We start from the raw sequence: 22,150 nt of genomic DNA, 5'->3' as shown, positions 1-22,150 counted from the left end.
TTATTTTGTGGGTCTGTGGAGCGAATATCCGACCAATCAAGCGCGGTGAGACGAGGCAGTTCTCTGAATATGAAAGCGTAGTTTCACGTCACTAGATTGTGCTTGTGGCTTGTACGGTATAGTATCGTATGGAAACTGAATTAAATCAGTCAGTCATGATACAAATGCCGCTTTCTATGGGAAACATTACCAGCGAGTAGGTGTCCGGTTATCATTTCACCGTTATTTATCTATTATTAATCTAAACGTGTATACCGAACAGCTTGCAGACATGAGGTACACGTGTTTTCAACACATTTATTTCGGCGTTTCCGTTGAGTGGCCACCAGACGCGCTGTGTAATGTTATGTGTAGAATTCGCTGCAAGTTGGAGCAATCCATTTCGTTTTTAGTGAACATTTCAAAATTGTGTACTATAGTATGCATTGTTTATCAACATCAACGTTTTGCCTTCTATTTTTCCCCCCATTTGATTTATCACAGTCGATTCCTACTAAAACGCCTTGGAGATATAAACTTTTTCAAGTTTTCGATTACATTTAAGACTTATTTACGAACCCTACTGAATGTTAAAAGTTCAAGCACCACCATGTGGAAAGTATTAAGCTCTATTATGCAACGATGTCTTCTGCAGGGAGCTCTGGTAAGATGACTTTTGTTGAGTGCAGCTGGAAAAGGCTAGTATACAGATGCATAGAGCTCTTTTTTGGACACTGTGTTCGTTCTCCAGCAGCCATTTTTCATGTAGGTATTGAGTGGCGCCCCTTGACTTGAGGAAATCAGATGTTTAGTCAATTTTATTTACAACGAAACATGGCCCAAGCTATCCACCTACCAGGAGTCCCAACGGCAGGGCCTACACTTGATGCCCTAAACGTATAAACTGTTAAACTTATGTATATGTTATGCCTGTATGTTATGTTATATATGTTATGCCTGTATCATGTTATATATTTTATGCCTGTATGCTCATATGTGCCTGGGTGAATGTACAACTCATGTTTTACTAGCAAACCTGTGGACTAATGGACTACCCCATCTGTTTGGGCCAAAGCAGGATTACATTTGCCCTTCTTTGTGCCATACAAAGCCACCTGCAACACCTGGTTTTCAATCAATCAGAGTAAACATTGTACAAGATCAGTAAGTGAGAAATTTCAGATATGAAAAGCCCAAAAGACATTTCCTTAACCTGATATACTCTAGTGTTATGTGCTTACACGAGTAAATATTTGAGGAAAAGAAACACAAAATCTTGAACTGTAAAAAGTTTGTGAACATAAAGGACAAGTGACAAATTGAGTCTATTGCCGCGCTGAAGTGTTTATTCCCCCATGAAGGGCAGCATGGAATCCCAGTGGTCAGCGCTGTTGTCTCACAGCAAGAAGGTCCTGGGTTCGAACCCCAGGCTGTCCAAGGTCCTTTCTGTGTGGAGTTTGCATGTTCTCCCCGTGTCTGCGTGGGTTTCCTCTGGGTGCTCCGGTTTCCTCCCACCGTCAAAAAGACATGCATGTTAGGGTTAATACCTAACCCTGACCCTGTGCCCTTGAGCAAGGCAATGGAGTTGGTCCCCGGGTGCTGCACGGCAGCTGCCCACTGCTCCTAGCTACACAGCTAGGATGGGTTAAATGCAGAGTAAATTTGATTTGTATGTATGTACAAAATGACTAATAAAGAGTATTTATTCTATTATGCTGTTTGTCAGTGACGGTGGTAGTGTGATGAGAATGTACAGTTTGTGTAAACACAGACAAGTCGAATCTCCCCGAACAAGTTATAGCCAAAGTTTTAGTGATTATTGTGGTTTTGTCTGGATCAGTCTGTTTGTCCAGTTGTGCTTTGAGTGTTTCAGGTGTGCTTGGCAGAATACATCTCAGTGCAGTTGTTCAATCCAGTGGAAGGGCAGCGGTCACCAACCCGGCCCCTGGAGAGCCACCATCCTGCTGATTTTCACTCCAACCCTAATTTAACTTTTAATTTTTAAAAATTTATTTATTTTTGATATTTCACTCCAACCCTAATTTTAACTTTTAATTTATTAAAATTTATTAATTTATTTTTGATTTTCACTCCAGCCTGAATTTAACGTTAATTTTTTCAATTATTTATTTATAATTTTGACCCCAATCCTAATTTAACATTTATTTTTATTATAATTATTTATTTATAATGTGGTTATTTATTTATTTATTTATTTATTTTTGTTGAATTGATTCTGCTGATTACCTGCTTGGCAAGACCTTGATTAATTGAGTCAAGATGTGTTAAATTAGGGTTGGAGTGAAAACCAGCAGGACGGTGGCTGTCCAGGAGCAAGGCTGGTGACCACTGGTCTAAAGGACACCAACACTGAAGCCCACTGAAACTGAATTACAGCGCTGGGGGTAATGACACATTAGGCATCACACACACACAAGGAACTGATAGTATTTAAACTTGTGATCATTTTATTGGCTGTACACAAAAGCATGTCATGGAACAATTGCACTGTAGCACGAGTGTAACATTCTTGTGTTGTTATACTCAACCGCATCCCTGCTATTAACAAACATATATATATATATATTTATATATATTATACATATGTTCTCATCAAATTAAAATGAGCAAAAGTACTCCCCTGGATTCCAAATATCCCATGCATGTTTGATGCTGCCATTGACGTGACAGGGTGGTGGGTGGGGGGTTGCTGATAACCAGGACTCGGTATACAGGCAAGTAAACGCTGGGACAAATTAAAGGGACAGTCTGACTGGATGGACAAAGCTGGTGTACAGCGCAGATTCCCCAACAAACACTGAACACAAAGAGTCATACATGCCTACTTATGCTCCACTTCTCAGACCCGCTCAGGGCCCAGAGCCAAAGTACCGAGTACCGAGGAAAGTTAAATTTGTCTTCTCTCGGCTCGTGGAAAGGTCAGAAGAAGCTGGCGGGGGATTTTTTTTTGGCTTGGATAGATTTTTTTTTAATATGAACTCCATATCAAACCTCACATGGATAAGTTCATCAGAAAGACGAACTGAAGTTGTCCTAATATATACTACCTCTGCCTAGACACAAGGCCAGATCACCACCAGCACACACAGTGCATGAAACTCTTATGAACTGTGATAAGTCTGTGTGCATGGACATATATCTACATATACATATATATGTATATATATAATTTTACAGTACTATTAAGTAGCAGCTTGAGTCAATCAAATGAAGGAATGTTTCATGTGAAATACCAAATACTGTGCAACTTTTTAATACATATTGTGTGATGTTTCCACCCAAAGTTACTCTGAATAAATTACCATTGGCTTGAACACAACTATCTCGGTTAGAAATTAACGGGACTGTAAATCCATAAATCAAGGAATTGTGTTTAATACAAGTGAAACTCCCTTTACACTCAACACACTGCAGGATGCTTTCAGTCACTTCCATTGTTTCACGGGGGGGGTAATTTGACGTGTGTGGTTGGGTTTTCCGTGGCACGGTATCGAACCTAACGCACCAAGTAACACAACCGTGTGGAAATATTGCTCGATTCTAAAGCGTCTTTTTTCTGTAATCTTTTTACTTTTCTAAAACAAAATAGCTGTGGAAATGTAAAACAAAATATATATAGTACTATGTATGTAGGTAAGAAAATAAAGTAATAAGATAATATATTTCATTTTATGCAACTATTTACAGGTTTTAAATCCCCCTTTTTATCTGCCTGTACGTCCAACCAAATACGACTTGGCCCCGTGCTGTGTGTAGCTAATTTAGACTGCTACAATAGTATTTGTATCTCATGTGGTTTCTTCCCTCCATCTGTGTCGTGCTGAAGACACAATCTACACAATGTACCAGAAACACCACCAGCACAAACTGGAAAACACTATGTACACTTACAGACTGAGCTGCTGGAAATGAACTTCCACTTCTACCGAGATAAATAAAAAGATTTCAGCTTTTCCATTTGGTGACGGACTTGAAGTGTTGCACATTTTGTGTATTGTGTTTGGAAATGCTGGTCTCAACATCTCTTAACAACGCTGAAGGTTCGGGAAGGGGGGGGTCTCCAATCACTTAAAAACTGCAAAGAGGGACGTCCGGGTGGCGTGGCGGTCTATTCTGTTGCCTACCAACACGGGGATTGCCGGTTCGAATCCCTGTGTTACCTCCGGCTTGGTCGTGTGTCCCTACAGAGACAATTAGCCGTGTCTGCTGGTGGGAAGCTGGATGTGGGTATGTGTCCTGGTCGCTGCACTAGCGCCTCCTCTGGTTGGTCAGAGTGCCTGTTCGGGGGGGGGGGGGCTAGGAGGAATAGTGTGATCCTCCCACACGCTACGTCCCCCTGGTGAAACTCCTCACTGTCAGGTGAAAAGAAGCGGCTGGTGACTCCACATACATCGGAGGAGGCATGTGGTAGTCTGCAGCCCTCCCCGGATCGGCAGAGGGGGTGGAGCAGTGACCGGGACGGCTTGGAAGAGTGGGGTAATTGCCCAAGTACAATTGGGGAGGAAAAGGGGGGGGGCTCCCCCCCTAAAAAAAAACAGAGAAATTACTTGCTGCTGGAAATACAGGAAATATGCTCCAAGATGGAATTTGCATCATTTAGGCAGAAAGGCCAACACCAAATAATATCCATATCATTAACATACCCATCAGAGCTGGTGTCAGTGTGGTCCATATACTTACAGTATGAGAATATCCTTAACGAGAGATCAATTAAAGTGATTGTAATGGAAAGTCAACTAAAATGAAACGAGGGTGGATGAAGAAAGTTCCACTTCTGTGTGATCTGTTGTACGATCAACCGTAATTATTTGTAATGCATCAGCTGTAGCAAGCAACGGCAAGGGAACTACCTGGTCCGGTTTCTGTCTGCCGCCCTACTCAGCCTCACCAGTGTCTACATGGCACAGCTCTAAGACAGGCATACACACTAACGCACGAGAGGGCAAACAACAGAGGATCCTTACTGACAAATTAAACATGCAACTTCCACATCAACAGAAACTCCAGAAGCGAGTGACGAAGTCTGTCCAGGGAGCGGGTTCGGTGAGAAAGAAGGGTGTCGTCGGCAAAGCAAGTGTGGGCAAATACTGTACATTAGTTTACAAAAAAAAAAAAAGGGATGACCAACACGATGACTTTCGGGATGTATTTACATCACCTCGAACGCCTTTTAAACAAAAGTCCCCCTCCGAGTTGACGGCCCACTCAGTCTGTGGTTTGAGACGGCGAGAAAGCAATGTGCAGTGTTCCTTCCTTCCAGAAGTAGTCGATGATGTCTGCATAATCTCTACATAAAAAGCAATATCGGGGCAGTTTGATTGAGGAGGTGTCATGCAAACTTGTCAGCAGTGCTCACTGAGTTATCACAAGGTCATTTCCATATTTCAAGCATTGGTCAGTCAGTATGGGTTCATCGAGTAGACAGTTGTACAGGTTCAGAAAGCACTGGAATATCAGTCACGCCGGCTGTTCCTCGGATCAATGTGGCCTCAACACACAGTAGATAACACAATGAGACATATCTCATGAATAAATTACACAATGAGTTGCTGATATGTCCATTTCCAACCAACGGTCCTTCTGCTGCTTTTGCTACCATTCATTTACACCGTTGCTTAATTCGTCTGAATTTGTTGTGATGTTTGAGATCCACGTTGATGATTTGGCATTATTTTATACCACGTCACTTCCACAGTGTCAGTCCCAATAAGCAACTGTAGATAGTTGTTAACCAGTGCCATTTTCAGAGATGAGTAACTGAGGGGAGGGTTGTACTAATCAGAGGGAGCTCTAATCTGCCTTTTTGAGTAAAAACTGTAGGTATTCCATGCATGTTCCCTAGAGGAAGTACAATTATTTCATGGTCGAGGTTGGGTCGAGGTGATTACTGTAGGGTCTACATCAGATCAGTCCTTCTTTTGTACTTTGTAATTTCACTAAAGGGTGATGAAGTGACGGAGAGGAAGGTAACGGTGACAAATCTTCTAGCCTCTGATGGAGGGGAGCACTTTGTCACCTTTGGACCAAAGAAACAATGTGGGTGAGAACTTTCCCTGTCCACGTGCACAAATACTAACATCCACTCAGAGTGGATGGCGGAGGCAGAATCATAACTGTGTGTGTGTGTGTGTGTGTGTGTGTGTGTGTGTGACCCCCATCTAAAACACCCGACGGCTCCTCCTCAGCAGCAGAGACGAGACAGATGGAGGCATGACGTCAGATGTTTCAGTAACTTCGCGTGGACACTGTGGGTCAGTGGGGGTTCTGGCGGTGGGGTTGGGTCACACGACAGAGCCCTTGGAGGTGGAGAGGTGGATGGAGTGGATGCGGGTGGCTAGCGTCTTCTCCAGGTCGTGGAGGATGTCAGTGCAGATGCCAGGGCTGGACGCGGGGCTTTCGGCGGGCGGCGGTTCAAACAGCAGCTGCTTGAAACCTTCAAGTTCAATCAGCAGCACCATGTTCTTCAAGAAATAGCCCTCAATGAAAGCGGTAAGCTCTGTGGCGCCGAGGAACTACAGAGGACAGAGGACAGACTTGACAGTGATTCCATTTAAGACAATGATGCCCACTAAACCTGTGACTATGTTAGAATACAGTGTGAGCATGTTCCTTCAATATATATTAGGGTGACCAGATCCCAACGAACCAAATGTGGGACAAAGAGTATGTTTGTGTGTTACCAATGCTGAGGGGTGCCTAAAATGTTGATCTCATGTCTTTCTAACTTCAAAACTAAACATTTCTATTCTGCCCCTTAGCTCGTACAGCATCTCTATGCCCTCCAGTTGATTCAGTAGCACACAATAGACCATGCAGACTACACGTTAGACCTTTAGCATGTGAAGGACTTAAATATATTTTATTTGAACGCAACTTTCCCAACTCCCACGCTAAGTAAATACAGTAAGCATACAATGAAGCTTAAGTTTATCTGTTTTTACAGTCTTATGCGATAGTCTGCTTGCAGTATTCACCCTGTGTGAAATTGAAAAATAACTGCAAAAAAAAAAACAAACTCTTGAGAATTGCCTGCACCGACTTCAAACAGTTATCAGTAATTTCCCAGTATTTGTTCTAGCTGCATTTCCTTCTGAACCTTTGTGGTAGTTTCCAACACATTCTGCCTAAATCTACACAGCTTGTGACTTTGTGGTGACTTGCAATTTTCTGCGTTGGGCGCGGCGCAGGCAGCAAAGACGGTGACAGGTTAAGCTGCACCGGACCCGCGTGTGTGCAGTGTGACTGACATCAAACGCAGCCTCGCGATGACAGCCTTCCCTGCTCTTCTTCACAGCCACTGGATAAAAGCCAGATTTTAGAAAAGCCTCTGTCCTGCAGTGGTTCGACTTTTGAAAACAAGAGCCAATCAAAATGCGGGACATCGTGTCAATATGTGGGACGGGGGACAAGGGATAAAAATGCTGTGCAGTCATGCATAAAGCGGGACACCTGGTCACCCTAATATATATATATATATATATATGTATGTGTGTGTGTGTGATCTTTCCAGTGCAGTATGCCACATGTGACTGCCTGTTTTCGCACCTTGGCGTGTTTGTAATAGTCGACGCAGGTCTCCGTGCTGATGTTCTTGGAGCAGATGATCTCACAGTGTCGCTGAAGGGCCTCTAGTTGGAAGAACTTAGCTGCAGACAGGAGCTGCAGAGGACAGACAGCATGTCCAAACACACCGTGAGGCACAGGACTGACATTCCAGACCTGACAGTCAGAAAGCTGACGCTGACATCATCATTTAAGCTTTTCCTAGTCTCTCTTACCTCCATGATTTCAGTGTTGCGTATGTGTAAGGACTCCGTGCCGCCGTAATATAGGTACTGCATGACCAACTGTAACACACACATTGCAGTATAGCTGAGTCAGAATGGCACGAGCATTTATAAGTACATGCCATGCAATTTTTTTGTTTTTGCCATTTTCTTAGTGATAGGTGGTGGCGGTAGATGCAGGCATGTTATGCAGTACATCTGGAACACATATCAAGTAGGAGTTCATCACATGCTGCAACATTAACTACACAATAGGAGACAATATGACTTTTCTGTGAGTATGAACTCAATGTTGCACTTAATTAACACTGATATTTGCCTTTAGTCTTGTTTTTTTTTTGGCTTTCCCCCCCTTTTTCTTCCCAGTTGTGTCTGGCCAATTACCCCACTCTTCCGAGCCGTCCCGGTCGCTGCTCCACCCCCTCTGCCGATCCGGGGAGGGCTGCAGACTACCACATGCCTCCTCCCATACATGTGAAGTCGCCAGCCGCTTCTTTTCACCTGACAGTGAAGAGTTTCACCAGGGGGACATAGCATGTGGGAGGATCACGCTATTCCCCCCAGTTCCCCCAGAACAGGCGCCCTGACCGACCAGAGGAGGCGCTGGTGCAGCGATCAGGACAAGGACACATACCCACATCCGGCTTCCCACCCGCAGACACATCCAATTGTGTCTGTAGGGATGCCCGACCAAGCCGGAGGTAACACAGGGAGTCGAACTGGCGATCCCCACGTTGGTAGGCAATGGAATAGACTGCCACGTCACCCGGACGCCCCCTTTAGTCTTACTGTAGCTGTGCAATGGCAGTTGACGCTCAGGCCTGTATGTGACCGTGCATTTTAAAATTCATAAAGCCTGCACCGCTGATGAACCAGCACAAAATAAATGCCAAATACTTCCACCAGGAAAAATAAAAATATAAAGTGGTTTGAGTTCATAAAAGATTTTGGCCTTTAACAAGACAAGATAACAATGGCGAGAAACTGCTCTCCTGGAATTGCAGTTGAAACTACAGCCTCACAACTCCATTTGGGTAGAAAGCATTTTTGTCTTTTCCGTTTGTGGCTAAGGTAGGATAGCAGGCAAGAAAATAAACCTCTTACATGGAATATGTTGTACTTACATGGAATATGTCGTACTTACATGGAATATATTGTACTTACATGGAATATGTTGTACTTACATGGAATATGTTGTACTTACATGGAATATATTGTACTTACATGGAATATATCATACTTAGATAGAATATATTGTACTTATATGGAATACATTGCATTTACATGGACTATATTGTACTTACATGGAATATATTGTACTTACATGGAATATGTCGTACTTACATGGAATATATCATACTTACATGGAATGTATTGTACTTATATGGAATACGTTGCATTTACATGGAATATATTGTACTTACATGGAATATATTGTACTTATATGGAATACGTTACATTTACATGGAATATATTGTACTTACATGGAATATATCGTACTTTCATGGAATATATTGTACTTACATGGAATATGTTGTACTTATATGGAATATGTTGTACTTACATGGAATATGTTGTACTTATATGGAATATGTTGTACTTACATGGAATATATTATACTTACATGGAATACATTGTACTTACATGGAATATGTTGTACTTACATTGAATATATTGTACTTATATGGAATATGTTGTACTGACATGGAATATGTTGTACTTACATGGAATATGTTGTACTTAACGTGGCTGATCTCAATACAGGTGTTCTCTGCCGCCGGTCGGTTTTGGAGCAGCGACTTGAACCTGTGCGACAAAAAGAAGAACTCAAGGAAAAGCATTGCGAGAACAAAAGAAACAATATAAAGTGCACTTGTGTCTTGGGGGGGGGGTATTAGACACAAAATGAAAAAAATAAAACTAACAGTAACTATAAAAAGCACTTTACCTTGCCGAAGCAGTAAACAGCAGAACTTTGTGTGCATAAAAGGGCTTCCCCTCCACCAGGAAGGTGACATCAGACATCTCCTTGTTGTTGAGGAAGTGAGGATCTGAAACAGCATGCCAACAACGTCCCAGTGTAAACACTCAAGCGTTGCCTCATTATTCATGGCTCCAGAAGTATGGATGTGGTGTAACAAGAGTAACAGATTCAGCCGGAGCGGTCATTAATTATCCCGGGGCAATTCATCATCCAGCCATCAGCCCGATTTCATTACGGCTCTAAAACGCTGCCTGAATCTGAAGGGCCCCGGCTGAGGAAACACTCAGACCAATTCCACAAGGTTTTTTTTAATTACTTGGCAAAAAATACGAAAGCTTGTAAAGCACCAGATCACATAAAACACAAGCCACTGACGGCCATTTGTAATTTTCTTCCAATCGTGGAACAGGCACTGAGCAGGCCGAACACTAGATGGCGATACAGCGTTGGCTTCACACGTTCCACTGCATCTCCGTTTCCTAACAAGCCTCACACAGAAATGTCAGAACCAGTAAATTATTGCCTTGAGGTTCCGGGCGTCAGAAAACGTCCACCATGTCAAATCACACCCAGGCCTACATGAAGTCAGTACAAAAAGTCGATAATAAAGACACTTTTATCTACTTATTGCGAATAATTTAGCTCAAAATTTCATGAAGGACTGTGAATGCACTCCAGCTTGAATTCTGAGAGAACGTCACGGCTGTCGGATTCGCTCAAACCAACTCCAAAGAGCTCAGCTCGTGAGCTACGTAATGAGTCTGTAGTTTTGATAAGCTGAAGAAGAAACCGATGTAATGTTTTCCCATCGGCAAAAAAAGAAAAGAAAAAGAAAAAAAAGAAATGTGCTCTGTTACTGAGCAATCAAAGTTATTTATGTAACTTGCAGTTACATAATGAGGAAATTCCAACCTTGCGCTCCCTCCTTCAACACTCAGTTTAATGAAGTGTACAATGCAAAGGGCACAAGGACAAACAGGAGAATAACAATCATTCTGTTTCTTGAACTCTTGGTTCGTTGTCTTACCAAGGCGCGAGTTCTGTTTTTTCTTGATCTCCGTCAGCTTCGGGATAGGGAACGGCCCGTAGCACTGGGTGAAGATGACCGAAAGATGCTGGCTGATCACCTCGTTCTGTAAACCGGGGACAGCCACACGAGTCAGGCCATATGTGGGAACGAAAAAGTTATGCAAATTAGAGCAATGTGGTTTCTGTTCCAACAGATATCTTGGACAAATCATATGCAAATGTATGAAAATGTCATTTTGTTGCATCAAAATGCATGCAAATGTGAGTGTTAATGTTGCCTGAGCACATGGGTCCGGGGGAGAGAGTTTCCATAATGCAAGGAAAAAAACCTTACTTTGCCTAATGCTTCTCTAATAAGCACTTTGTTTATATATGCATGCGAGAGACAAAACTCCGGGGACCTTGCAGGCTTGGAGGATCTGAAACATGAGCGGCAGGCCGTGCGTGATGAGCTCCTCTGTGTACTCGTCCTCCTGGATACAGCTGAAGTCTTTGAGCAGACCCTGAATCAGGGGCCGGCGATGCTGGATGAAGCTGGTGCGCAGGGACTCCAGCCAGGTGTGCAGGGTCCAGGGAACACCTGGGAACAGCACCACAATGCCAAATGAATATACATGGCTGCAGGCAGAATAAGAATTAGATCGACAGCCCTGCGGTCACCACTCTGTGGCGTGAGCGCTAGAGGAACTGGCTGAGTGATAGAAGGTTGGAAAGTGTGAGGCCAAGTGTGCATGACAATGGTGACTCTTGCAGAATGTCTTTAAAAACAAACACAAGTAGATGTCAAGTTTTGTAAGGACGTGATGGTTGCTGATTGGTGTACATGCAAAATGAACACAAAATGAATATATGATAATGTCATCGGTGAGAGTGTGTATCACCTGGACATTTACACTGACGGTATTAGCTACACAAAGCTGTGTGACCAATGACCTGCATGATGTCCTGGTTTATGTTTACATCTACAGAATGAGAAACACTACAGGGCATTGTGCAAGTGAGTTAGTTTCACAACTCTAACCAAGATTGACCGCTTTCACTATAAAATGGCCTATTTCTGAAACTCCTCCATGGCTGGATGACTAGAGGCAACTGGTGAGGACGCGTGTTTATAGCGAAGACAGGACAGGTACAGCATGAGCACAGCCCCAGGACAGCAGGTAGCAGCAGAGAGTGGAGCATGTCTGCCGATAATGCATGTGTTAATAAATCTGACCTAAGCTGCGGATGTCTATGGTGATGTCCACATGGCCATGCTCAGCGCTATGGTACATGGCCTCTCTCAGGGCTCTCAGTTTGGCCTTTCCTGTTCGCATGGTGCCTCCACCGTTAGCTTGTTGTGGCGCCGACCTCTTCTCCCCGGGCTCGGAGCCCTCGGCCAGGATCTCCTCCAAGGACAGGACGTCACCCTTCTCCTTCTCTGCCTGGGACAGCAGCTTCCGAAATACATTCCTGGTGTGGTACAAAGAACGGGTAAGGGTAAAATTACTGAACTAAAGAGTCCCAGCATTTCCGGCTTGCTGGTCTCATTATTGCCCTCCAATTAAAGACTAACAAAGTAGGGCGTCCGGGTGGCGTGGTGGTCGATTCTGTTGCCTACCAACACCGGGATCGCCAATTTGAATCCCCGTGTTGCCTCTGGATTGGTCAGGTGTCCCTGCAGACACAATTGGCCATGCCTGCGGGTGGGAAGCCGGATGTGGGTATGTGTCCTGGTCGCTGCACTAGCGCATCCTCTGGTCGGTTGGGACGCCTGTTCAGGGGGGAGGAGGAACTGGGGAGAATAGCGTGATCCTTCCACGCGCTACGTCCCCCCTGGCGAAACTCCTCACTGTAAGGTGAAAAGAAGCGGCTGGCAGACTCCACATGTATCAGAGGAGGCATGTGGTAGTCTGCAGCCCTCCCCGGATCGGCAGAGGGGGTGGAGCAGCGACTGCGACGGCTCGGAAGAGTGGGGTAATTGGACAAGCACAACTGGGGAGAAAAGGGGAGGAAACCCCCCCCCCCCCCAAAAAAAAGAAGGTTTACCTTCAGCGACAAATGAAACGTACAGGATCGTCATAAAGTGTTAGCCAGATTGTTTGACCACTGCCTTGATTATTTGTTTGGTCAAAAGAGGGCCCATGGTCATCAATTTGAAGTGGAGATAAGTTGGCCATGATATTTTGTTTATTCCCTTCCAACAGCCATTTGGCTTTGATAACTGTTCATCAGAAAGTGTGACAAGCTTGTCACACTTTCTGTTTTGAGTCTAATCAGGGCATTAGCATTTCCTGTAATTGTGATCTTGGTGATCACTGAAGTCACATCTGTTATCAAAGAGGCTTTGCTACAGTCGGAGGTTTTTGTAGGGTCATTGTAGGACTAGGGGGATCCCCCCTTTTTGGATAATTTCACATCTTTTCTGAACCACCCTGAACTTTTCAAGCGTGATGGACTCCATCCCAATCACACAGGCTCACAACCCCCCCCCTTTTTTTCCTCCCCAATTGTATCCGGCCAATTACCCCACTCTTCCGAGCCGTCCCGGTCGTTGCTCCACCCCCTCTGCCAATCCGGGGAGGGCTGCAGACTACCACATGCCTCCTCCGATACATGTGGAGTCGCCAGCCGCTTCTTTTCACCTGACAGTGAGGAGTTTCGCCAGGGGGACGTAGCATGTGGGAGGATCATGCTATTCCCCAGTTCCCCCTCCCCCCTGAACAGGCACCCCAACCAACCAGACGAGGCACTAGTGCAGTGACCAGGACATATACCCACATCCGTCTTCCCACCCGCAGACACAGCCAATTGTGTCTGTTGGGATGCCCAACCAAGCCAGAGGTAACATGGAGAGTCGAACTGGCAATCCCTGTGTTGGCAGGCAACGAAATAGATCACTACGCTACCCGGACGCCCAGGCTCACAACTTTCATCAAGGAATATTGAACCGACCTTACTCTCCCGCAAAGTTTTCTCATCCTCTTCCTGACACACATTAAGACTTAGCTTGAATCGGCTTGTTGCATCTTTTTGTTCTAGTTGTGCTACCTCTGACAGTGTTCCTAGTGTCCCAGCTAACATCGCTAACATTCCCGTCATTATCACTCACAGATCTGTTTAATGGAACATGCATGTACACAGAAACGATCTGGTTAAGACTCGGATACAACTGGACACACAAACAGTGTCAGAGTCTACCCTTCTCTCTATCCTTGGCCCTTTAGGTTTTAAGAATAGAAAGGGTTTAGGTTTTATTCATTTGAATATTAGGAGCATTACTCAGCATGACAAACCGGATCAGCTGAGAATCTTGGTAAGACGAATGAACCCTGACATTGTGATATTTTCTGAAACTTGATTAAGATGAACTATGAGTCACTCTAAGGTAGCCTTGAATGAATACAACCTTTTTAGATTTGTGATATTGGGCTATACAAATAAAACTACTTTACTGACAAAAATTCAAGAGGAGGTGTGGCCATTCATACAAGAGCTGGTTTTACCTGTACTGTTCTTAATGCAGAAAAGTGTTTTGAGTCCACCCCCCCCCTTTTCTCCCCATTTGCACTTTGGCCAATTATCCCACTCTTCCAAGCCGTCCTGGTCGCTGCTCCACCCCCTCTGCTGATCCGGGGAGGGCTACAGACTACCACATGCCTCCTCCGATACATGTGGAGTCACCAGCCACCTGACAGTGAGGAGTTTCACCAGGGGGGAACGTAGTGTGTGGGAGGATCACACTATTCCCCCCAGTTCCAGGAAAACCTCCAAAGGAAGGCACCCAGGAGGCATCCTGATCAGATGTCCAAACCACCTTAACTGGTTCCTTTCGACACGAAGGAACAGCGGCTCTACTCCGAGCTCCCTCCGGATGTTCGAGGTCCTCACCCTATCTCCAAGGCTGAGCCAAGACACCTTACGGAGGAAACTCATTTCAGCCGCTTGTATCTGCGATCTCACCCTTTCGGTCACTACCCAAAGCTCATGACCATAGACTGACCAGTAAATTGAGAGCTTTGCCTTCCGGCTCAGCTCCCTTGCCACCACAATGGTCCGGTACAATGTCCACACTCCGAAACTCCTCACTATCAGGTGAAAAGAAGCAGCTGGTGACTCCACATGTATCAGAGGAGGCATGTGGTAGTCTGCAGCCCTCCCCGGATCAGCAGAGCGGGTGGAGTAGCGACCGGGACGGCTCGGAAGAGTGGGGTAATTGGGTGGGTACAATTGCGGAGAAAAAAAAGAAAAAGAAAAGGCTTCATAGCATCGGATTTGATGAAATTGCTTTTAAATGGTTTCAGAGTTACCTCAGTGTGTGGCTATTGGAAGTGTTAAATCTGAGTTTGTGCATATTAAAAAAGGTGTACCTCAAGGCCCTTACTGGTTTTTTACCCCCTTACATTATTTCGTTCTTGTGTTTTAATGTGGGCTCTTATTGAACGCACTCAAATGATTGGATTATGTTGCAGGTGTTTTTACTGCAACATGGAATAAGATGATGAACGTTTTAAAACTCACCTCACTTTTAACCTAAGGGCAATTTAAATTTTTAATGTCATCTTATTTCATTTTCAGATGCTCTTGTTTTTAGCCGGCTCATTTGCTGTACATTTTAAATTGCTTTATTTATTTTTTAAGGTTTAATATGTAAGTATTTTACTTTCCTAATTTGGTTTTTTATTTGATATACTGTTTTATCGCCATTTTTTAATTTAAGTATCTTATGTGTGTTTTTTGGCGCCTAGGATGTGTTGTTTGTTTGTTTGTTTTTTGCTCGGCTATATTGTAAATGAGGTAACCAAGCCACTGGGGATGCACAAGCCAGTGCATTCTTAGTGCTGGTACCAAGCCCGGATAAATGGGGAGGGTTGTGTCAGGAAAGGTATCCAGCGTAAAATCTTTGCCAAATCAAATATGCGAATCATAAATCAGCTTTCCATACCGGATCGGTCGAGTCCCGGGCTACCAACGACCACCACCTGTTGGCAAGCAGGGTGCTGGTGGAAACTATGCTACTGCTGGGTGAAGGAGAAGGAGAGGGGGAAGGCATGTCCAGAGGCAGTAGGTGAGGAGGAAGGGTAGGAGTGTGGAGGTGAGAGTTGGAACTTGGAATCTTGGCACTATGACTGGTAAAGGGAGAGAGCTGGCTGATATGATGGAGAGAAGGAAGGTAGAAATACTGTGTGTCAGACACCAGGTGGAAGGGGAGTAAGGCCGGGAACATCGGAGGAGGGTTCAAACCCCCCCCCCCTTTTCTCCCCATTTGTATCTGGCCAATTACCCTATTTTACCAGCCGTCTTGGTCACTGCTCCACCCCCTCTGCCGATCTGGGGAGGGCTGCAGACTACCACATGCCTCCTCCGATACATGTGGAGTCGCCAGCCGCTTCTTTTCACCTGACAGTGAGGAGTTTCGCCAGGGGGATGTAGCATGTGGGAGGATCACACTATTCCCCCCCCCCCCCGAACAGTAGCCCCGGCCGACCAGAGGAGGCACTAGTGCAGCAACCAGGACACACACCCACATCCGGCTTCCCACCCGCGGACACGGCCAACTATGTCTGTAGGGATGCCCCACCAAGCCGGAGGTAACACGGGGATTCGAACCAACAATCCCTGTGTTGGTAGGCAACGGAATTGACCGCTATGCTACCTGGACACCGGGTTCAAACTCTTCTACCATGATGTCGATGGGAGGAGAAATGGGGTAGGAGTAATACTGAAGGAAGATTACGTCAAGAGTGTGTTGGAGGTGAAGAGAGTGCCGGACAGAGTGATTAGCATGAAGCTGGAAATCGAAGGTGTGATGATGAATGTTATCAGTGCATGTGCCCCACAAGTTGGGTGTGAGATAGAAGTGAAAGAAGAATTCTGGTCTGAGTTGAATGAAGTGTTGGAAAGTTTACCCAAGGGGGAGAGAGTGGTGACTGGAGCAGACTCCAATGGGCATGTTGGTGAAGAGAATGGAGGTGATGGGTAGATATGGTGTCAAGGAGAGGAATATGGAAGGACAGGGTTGTGGATTTTGTGAAAAGGATGCAAATGGCTATGGTGAATACATACTTCAATAAGAGGGAGGAACACAGGGTGACGTATAAGAGTGGAGGAAAGTGCACACAGGTGGACTATATCTTATGCAGGAGGCAAGATCTGCAAGGGATTGGAGACTGCAAGGTGGTGACAGGAGAGGACGTAGCTGGGCAGCATCAGATGGTGCTCTGTAGGATGACTTTGGAGACCAAGAAGAGGAAGAGCTTGAAAGTAGAGCCAAAGATCAAATGGTGGAAGTTGAAGAAGGAAGAGTGTTGTGGCACTGGGTGGTAGTGAAGAGTCGCTGGATGGATAGGCAACTACTGCAGAATTGGTGAGGGAGACAACTAGGGAGGTACTTGTGTCATTTGGACAGAGGAAGGAAGACAGAGACTTGTTTGTGGGATGAGGAAGTACAGGAAAGTATATGGAGGAGGAGGTTGGCAAAGAAGAAGTGGGACAGTCAGAGAGATGAAGAAAGTAGACAGAAGTACAAGGAGATGTGGCATAAGCTGACGAGAGAGATGGTGAAGGCAAAGGAAAGGGTGTATGGTGAGCTGTATGAGAGGTTGGACACTAAGGAAGAAGAAAAGGACTTGTATCAACTGGCTAGACAGAGGGACCGAGCTGGGAAGGGTGTGCGGTTGGTCCAGATGACATACTTGTGGAGAGATGTTTAGGAGAGATGGCAGTGGAGTTTTTATCCAGATTGTTTAACACAATCTTGGAAAGTGAGAGGATGCCTGAGGAGTGGAGAAGAAACATACTGGTACCGATTTTCAAGGATAAGGGTGATATGCAGAGCTGTAGTACCTACAGAGGTATAAAGTTAATCAGCCACAGCATGAAGATATGGGAAAGAGTGGTGGAAGCTAGGTTAAGAGGAGAGGTGATGATTAGTGAGCAGCAGTATGGATTCATGCCAAGAAAGCACTACAGATGTGATGTTTGCTTTGAGAATGTTGATGGAGAAGTATAGAGAAGGCCAGAAGGAGTTACATTGAGTCTTTGTGGATTTAGAGAAAGCATATGACAGGATGCCGAGAGAGGAGGTGTGGTATTGTATGAGGAAGTCAGGAGTGGCAGAGAAGTATGTAGGAGTGGTGCAGGATATGTATGAGGGAAGTGTGACAGTGGTGAGGTGTGCAGTAAAAGTGATGGATGGGTTCAAGGTGGAGGTGGGATTACATCAAGGATCGGCTCTGAGCCCTTTCTTGTTTGCAATGGTGATGGACAGGTTGATGGACGAGATCAGACAGGAGTCTCTGTGGACTATGATGTTCACAGATGACATTGTGATCTGTGTTGAGTAGGGTGCAGGTTGAGGAGAGCCTGGAGAGGTGGAGGTATGCACTGGAGAGAGGAGGAATGAAAGTCAGTAGGAGCAAGACAGAATACATATGTGTGAACGAGAGGGAGGACAGTGGAATGGTGAGGATGCAAGGAGTAGAGGTGGTGAAGGTGGATGAATTTAAATACTTGCGGTCAACTGCTCAAAGTAATGGGGAGTGCGGAAGAGGTGCTGACAGGGTGGAGTGGGTGGAGAAGAGTGTCAGGAGTGATTTGTGACAGAAGGGTACCAGCAAGAGATAAAGGGAAGGTTTACAAGATGGTTGTGAGACCAGCTATGTTGTATGATTTGGAGACGGTAGCACTGAAAAGACAGGAGGCGAAGCTGGAGGTGGCAGAGTTGAAGATGCTAAGATTTTCTTTGAGAGCGACAAAGAAGGACAGAATTAGGAATGATCATGTTAGATGAACAGCTCAGGTTGGACGGTTTGGAGACAAAGCAAGAGAGGCGAGATTGAGATGGTTTGGAAAATGTGCGGAGGAGAGATGCTGGATAAATTGGGAGAAGGATGCTGAATATGGAGCTGCCAGGGAAGAGGACAAGAGGAAGGCCAAAGAGGAGGTTTATGGATGTGATGAGGGAGGACATGCAGGTTGTTGGTGTGACAGAGGGAGATGCAGAGGACAGGAAGAGATGGAAATGGATGATCCACTGTGGTGACCCCCAACAGGAGAGCCGAAATAAAAAGAAGGTATTGTAAATTAGGTCTCTATCTCTCTACCGAGTCTACATAAAGGTTGAATAAATGAATTAGATATTTGAAAAGAATTTTATTATGTAAAAACAAGAAAATGGAAAAAAAGGTTAATAAATTTTGAAGTTAATGGGATAATAAGAATGTTTACATGCCATATTTTTGAAAGGACTCGGGCTGCATTTCTGATTATATAATTCTAAAACCATTCAAAGCTGCAGTGTGCTCATCGTGTAATTGATTATTTTAATAATGCTGCATTGTGTTGTTGGCTTTCCATTCTACTCCACTTCCTCCCGGCTTTTAATGCCCAGAATGTTAATGGGCTTTATCATGCTCGGCTGCAGGGAGATGATGTTGAAACAGAAATACTGAGTGCCACTGAAAAGACTGGAGGGCTTCTCGTGGCCTGCTGGTGAAGGCGGAAGGAAGTCAAGACAATTGTCAGCATTAAACAGTGTTTGGTCAGAAGTAGGAGGACCAGGGTAAGGTTTATAAATGGATCAATACCGGAGTAAATGGATATTGTGTGTGTGTGTGCGTGCCCACATGTATTACCTGTGGCCATGTGCTGCAGCCAGGCTGTAGGAGTTCATGTCTCCCAGCGGGGCGGCGGAGGAGATGCCGTTTCGACACATGGTTCCAATCATGGGGTCTGCTCCTCTCTCCAACAACAGACTCACCAGCTCAAAGTTCCCTGACCGGAGAAACAGCCGTTGCCGATGACAGAAGAACGGGGGGGGGGGGGGGGAGTTACAAAGATCCACAGCTTTAGAAAAATGTCCAATTTCAGGAGGTGGTACAAGAAAAAACTGTCATACTTACTGAATAACTTGACCTAGGTTTTTATAAGATGATTCATAACTGTGCAGCAAAACCTGCCTTTCATGCTGACTGAATTCTGAACAGTGATAGGATGTTACAGAACAATACTGGATGATTCATGAAATGCTGTCACTATCACTATCAAAGGAACAACTCCACAACTGGTCCCTCATATCTGTGTTGTCAACTGTCATGCTTTTTGCATGATTAAATTCATGCTTTTGGGCCCTTTCTCATGCCCCTTAAACCAGTATGATTATTAAAAAATATGGCGGGGCATCCGGGTGGCGTAGCGGGCGGTTCTAATCTGGTTCGAATCCCCGTGGTGCCTCCAACTTGGTCAGGTGTCCCTACAGACACAATTGGCCATGTCTGCAAGTGGGAAGCCGTATGTGGGTATGTGTCCTGGTCGCTGCACTAGTGCCTCCTCCAGGGCGCCTGTTCAGGGGGGAGGGGGAACTGGGGGGAATAGCGTGATCCTCCCACGCGCTACGTCCCCCTGGTGAAACTCCTCACAATCAGGTGAAAAGAAGCAGCTGGCAACTCCACATGTATTGGAGGAGACATGTGGTAGTCTGCAGCCCTCCCCGGATCGGCATTGGAGCAGCGACCGGGACAGCTCGGAAACGTGGGGTAATTGGCCAAGTACAATTTGGCCGAAAGGGGGGGGGGCGAGAGAAGGAAGTTATTGAGAAAGAGGGGAAAGGGCATAGGACACAGCTCATACATTAGTATGCATGTTCTGCATACTAATGACAATGAGCTGTGATAAACTACTATTCAAGTTGTCGAGTTGCTGCGACACCGCACTCCATCCATCCACCCATTATCTAAACTGCTTATCCCGATAGGGGTCGCTTGATGCTGGAGCCTATCCCAGCAGTCATTGGGGAGCAGGTGGGGAGACACCTGGACAGGCTGCCAGTCCATCACAGGGCCGACACACTCACACCTAGGGACAATTTAGTACGGCCGATTCACCCAACCTACATGTCTTTGGACTGTGGGAGGAAATAGGAGCACCCGGAGGAAACCCACGCAGACACAGGGAGAACATGAAAACTCTACACAGACGATGGATGACCTGGGATGACCCCCCCAAGGTTGGACAACCCCGGGGTCTGAACCCAGGACCTTCTTGGTGTGAGGCGACCGCGCTAACCACTGCGCCACCGTGCTGCCCATTCTCCATCTATTTACAGAGGAATTCATCTTATCCTCCGCGGCATTCTCCATCTCCATACCCAGATATTTTGAACAAGGGCGAAGGCCTTCCATCAAACAGAGCCTGGCTGAAAAGACTTTCCATGTATTTAGGGGGTGGGTGGGTGGGTGGTGGCGGGGGGGTTAGTGGTGGGGTATTTGGCCTACCTGCGGCGGCAGCCAGCTGTAACGGGGTCTCCGTGTAGTTCTCCGCCCCATCCTGCAGGGCACCCTCCACGTTCGCTCTGTTGTCCAGCAGCAACTGTTGACGGGGACGGAGGGAAGAGGACGTTAAAAGAGGTCAAGACAAAACAAACAGGCGAAGGAGATCTTTTCTGTACACCGACATCTTGCTTTAACAACAAACCTCGAGACACCCTAACCTTTCTAGCGCTAAGTCTAACCCTCGCGACAGTTGTTGGCCTTTTCTGAGGGTTTAAGGGCTGCTGTCGGCTCATCTGACCCAAGGTAAATCTTCCTGAGTTGGGCAAGATGGTGTGCTGGTTGCTTCTCTTTCTATCTCCAGCAAATCTGCTTAACGCAACTGAGGTACTGCAGATAAATAATTGAAAATATCCCGCAGGCAATGATGTTCATCTGGCTTTTCTTTGGCCCCAGTTTGTAGTGTCTGCCGTGACAAAATGTATAATACATTAAAAGTGAAGTGAAAAAACACTGAAATCCTTCTCAAGGCTTTGTATCTGTGCTCTGGTCTGTCAGATCTGCTTCTGAACCGCTCCCACTCTTACTGTGAAGACCAGTCTTTAGATTCAGTTATAGAGAAAGACAGGGATAAACAGGGATGCTAGAGTCAAACATCTGATAAAACTATATGTATATTTAAGATAAGATGTTTGGCGAGCCTTGTCTCGACTGGTTACAATGAAGGCAGTGGCTCGCACAAGTAACAAAATGATGAGGTAATTCCTATAGAGACAGGACTGAGAAGGACAAAAGAAAGGACATGTGGTGTAATTATTATTATGATGCACCATAATAATAATAATTGTCATTATATTGGTGCAAAGGTCAGGGCAAGGGCCACAAGGAGAATGGTTACAGGTCATTGACGTCACTACCTGCACGACAGGGACGTGTCCGTGTAACACGGCGAAAGTGAGAGGTGTCCCCTGGCGCGTTTCAGGATAAACTGAGGGGTGCTTGTTTACTGTACTTGGCACCTGGGAAGTCATAGGTGAAGTTCAGGGAGAGAGATATACAGCCATTAACATTCACAGCTCAGGGTGGGAGGAGGAGGAGGAGGA

General features: G+C 45.5%; 1 protein-coding gene across 1 annotated transcript in view; it reads right to left on the bottom strand.

Annotated features, from left to right (window-relative positions):
• Positions 1–6,281: 6,281 nt before the first annotated feature.
• The window catches only part of LOC130109542 (ankyrin repeat and BTB/POZ domain-containing protein 3-A-like), a 221,022-nt gene continuing 205,153 nt past the window's right edge, over positions 6,282–22,150 (bottom strand). Inside the window, exons 7-15 of the mRNA XM_056276480.1 lie at positions 21,965–22,066; positions 21,054–21,147; positions 11,202–11,380; positions 10,799–10,904; positions 9,736–9,838; positions 9,512–9,593; positions 7,779–7,847; positions 7,546–7,659; positions 6,282–6,512 (exon numbers count right to left, since the gene is read on the bottom strand). Of these exons, the coding sequence (XP_056132455.1) occupies positions 6,282–6,512; positions 7,546–7,659; positions 7,779–7,847; positions 9,512–9,593; positions 9,736–9,838; positions 10,799–10,904; positions 11,202–11,380; positions 21,054–21,147; positions 21,965–22,066 (1,080 nt within the window). The remainder of the gene's footprint in view (positions 6,513–7,545; positions 7,660–7,778; positions 7,848–9,511; positions 9,594–9,735; positions 9,839–10,798; positions 10,905–11,201; positions 11,381–21,053; positions 21,148–21,964; positions 22,067–22,150) is intronic.

This window comes from Lampris incognitus, chromosome 3, assembly GCF_029633865.1.
Source record: "Lampris incognitus isolate fLamInc1 chromosome 3, fLamInc1.hap2, whole genome shotgun sequence".
Classification (NCBI taxonomy): Eukaryota; Metazoa; Chordata; class Actinopteri; order Lampriformes; family Lampridae; genus Lampris; species Lampris incognitus.
Note: the sequence above shows the minus strand (reverse complement) of the source record. Positions and strands in the feature narration are given on the sequence as shown.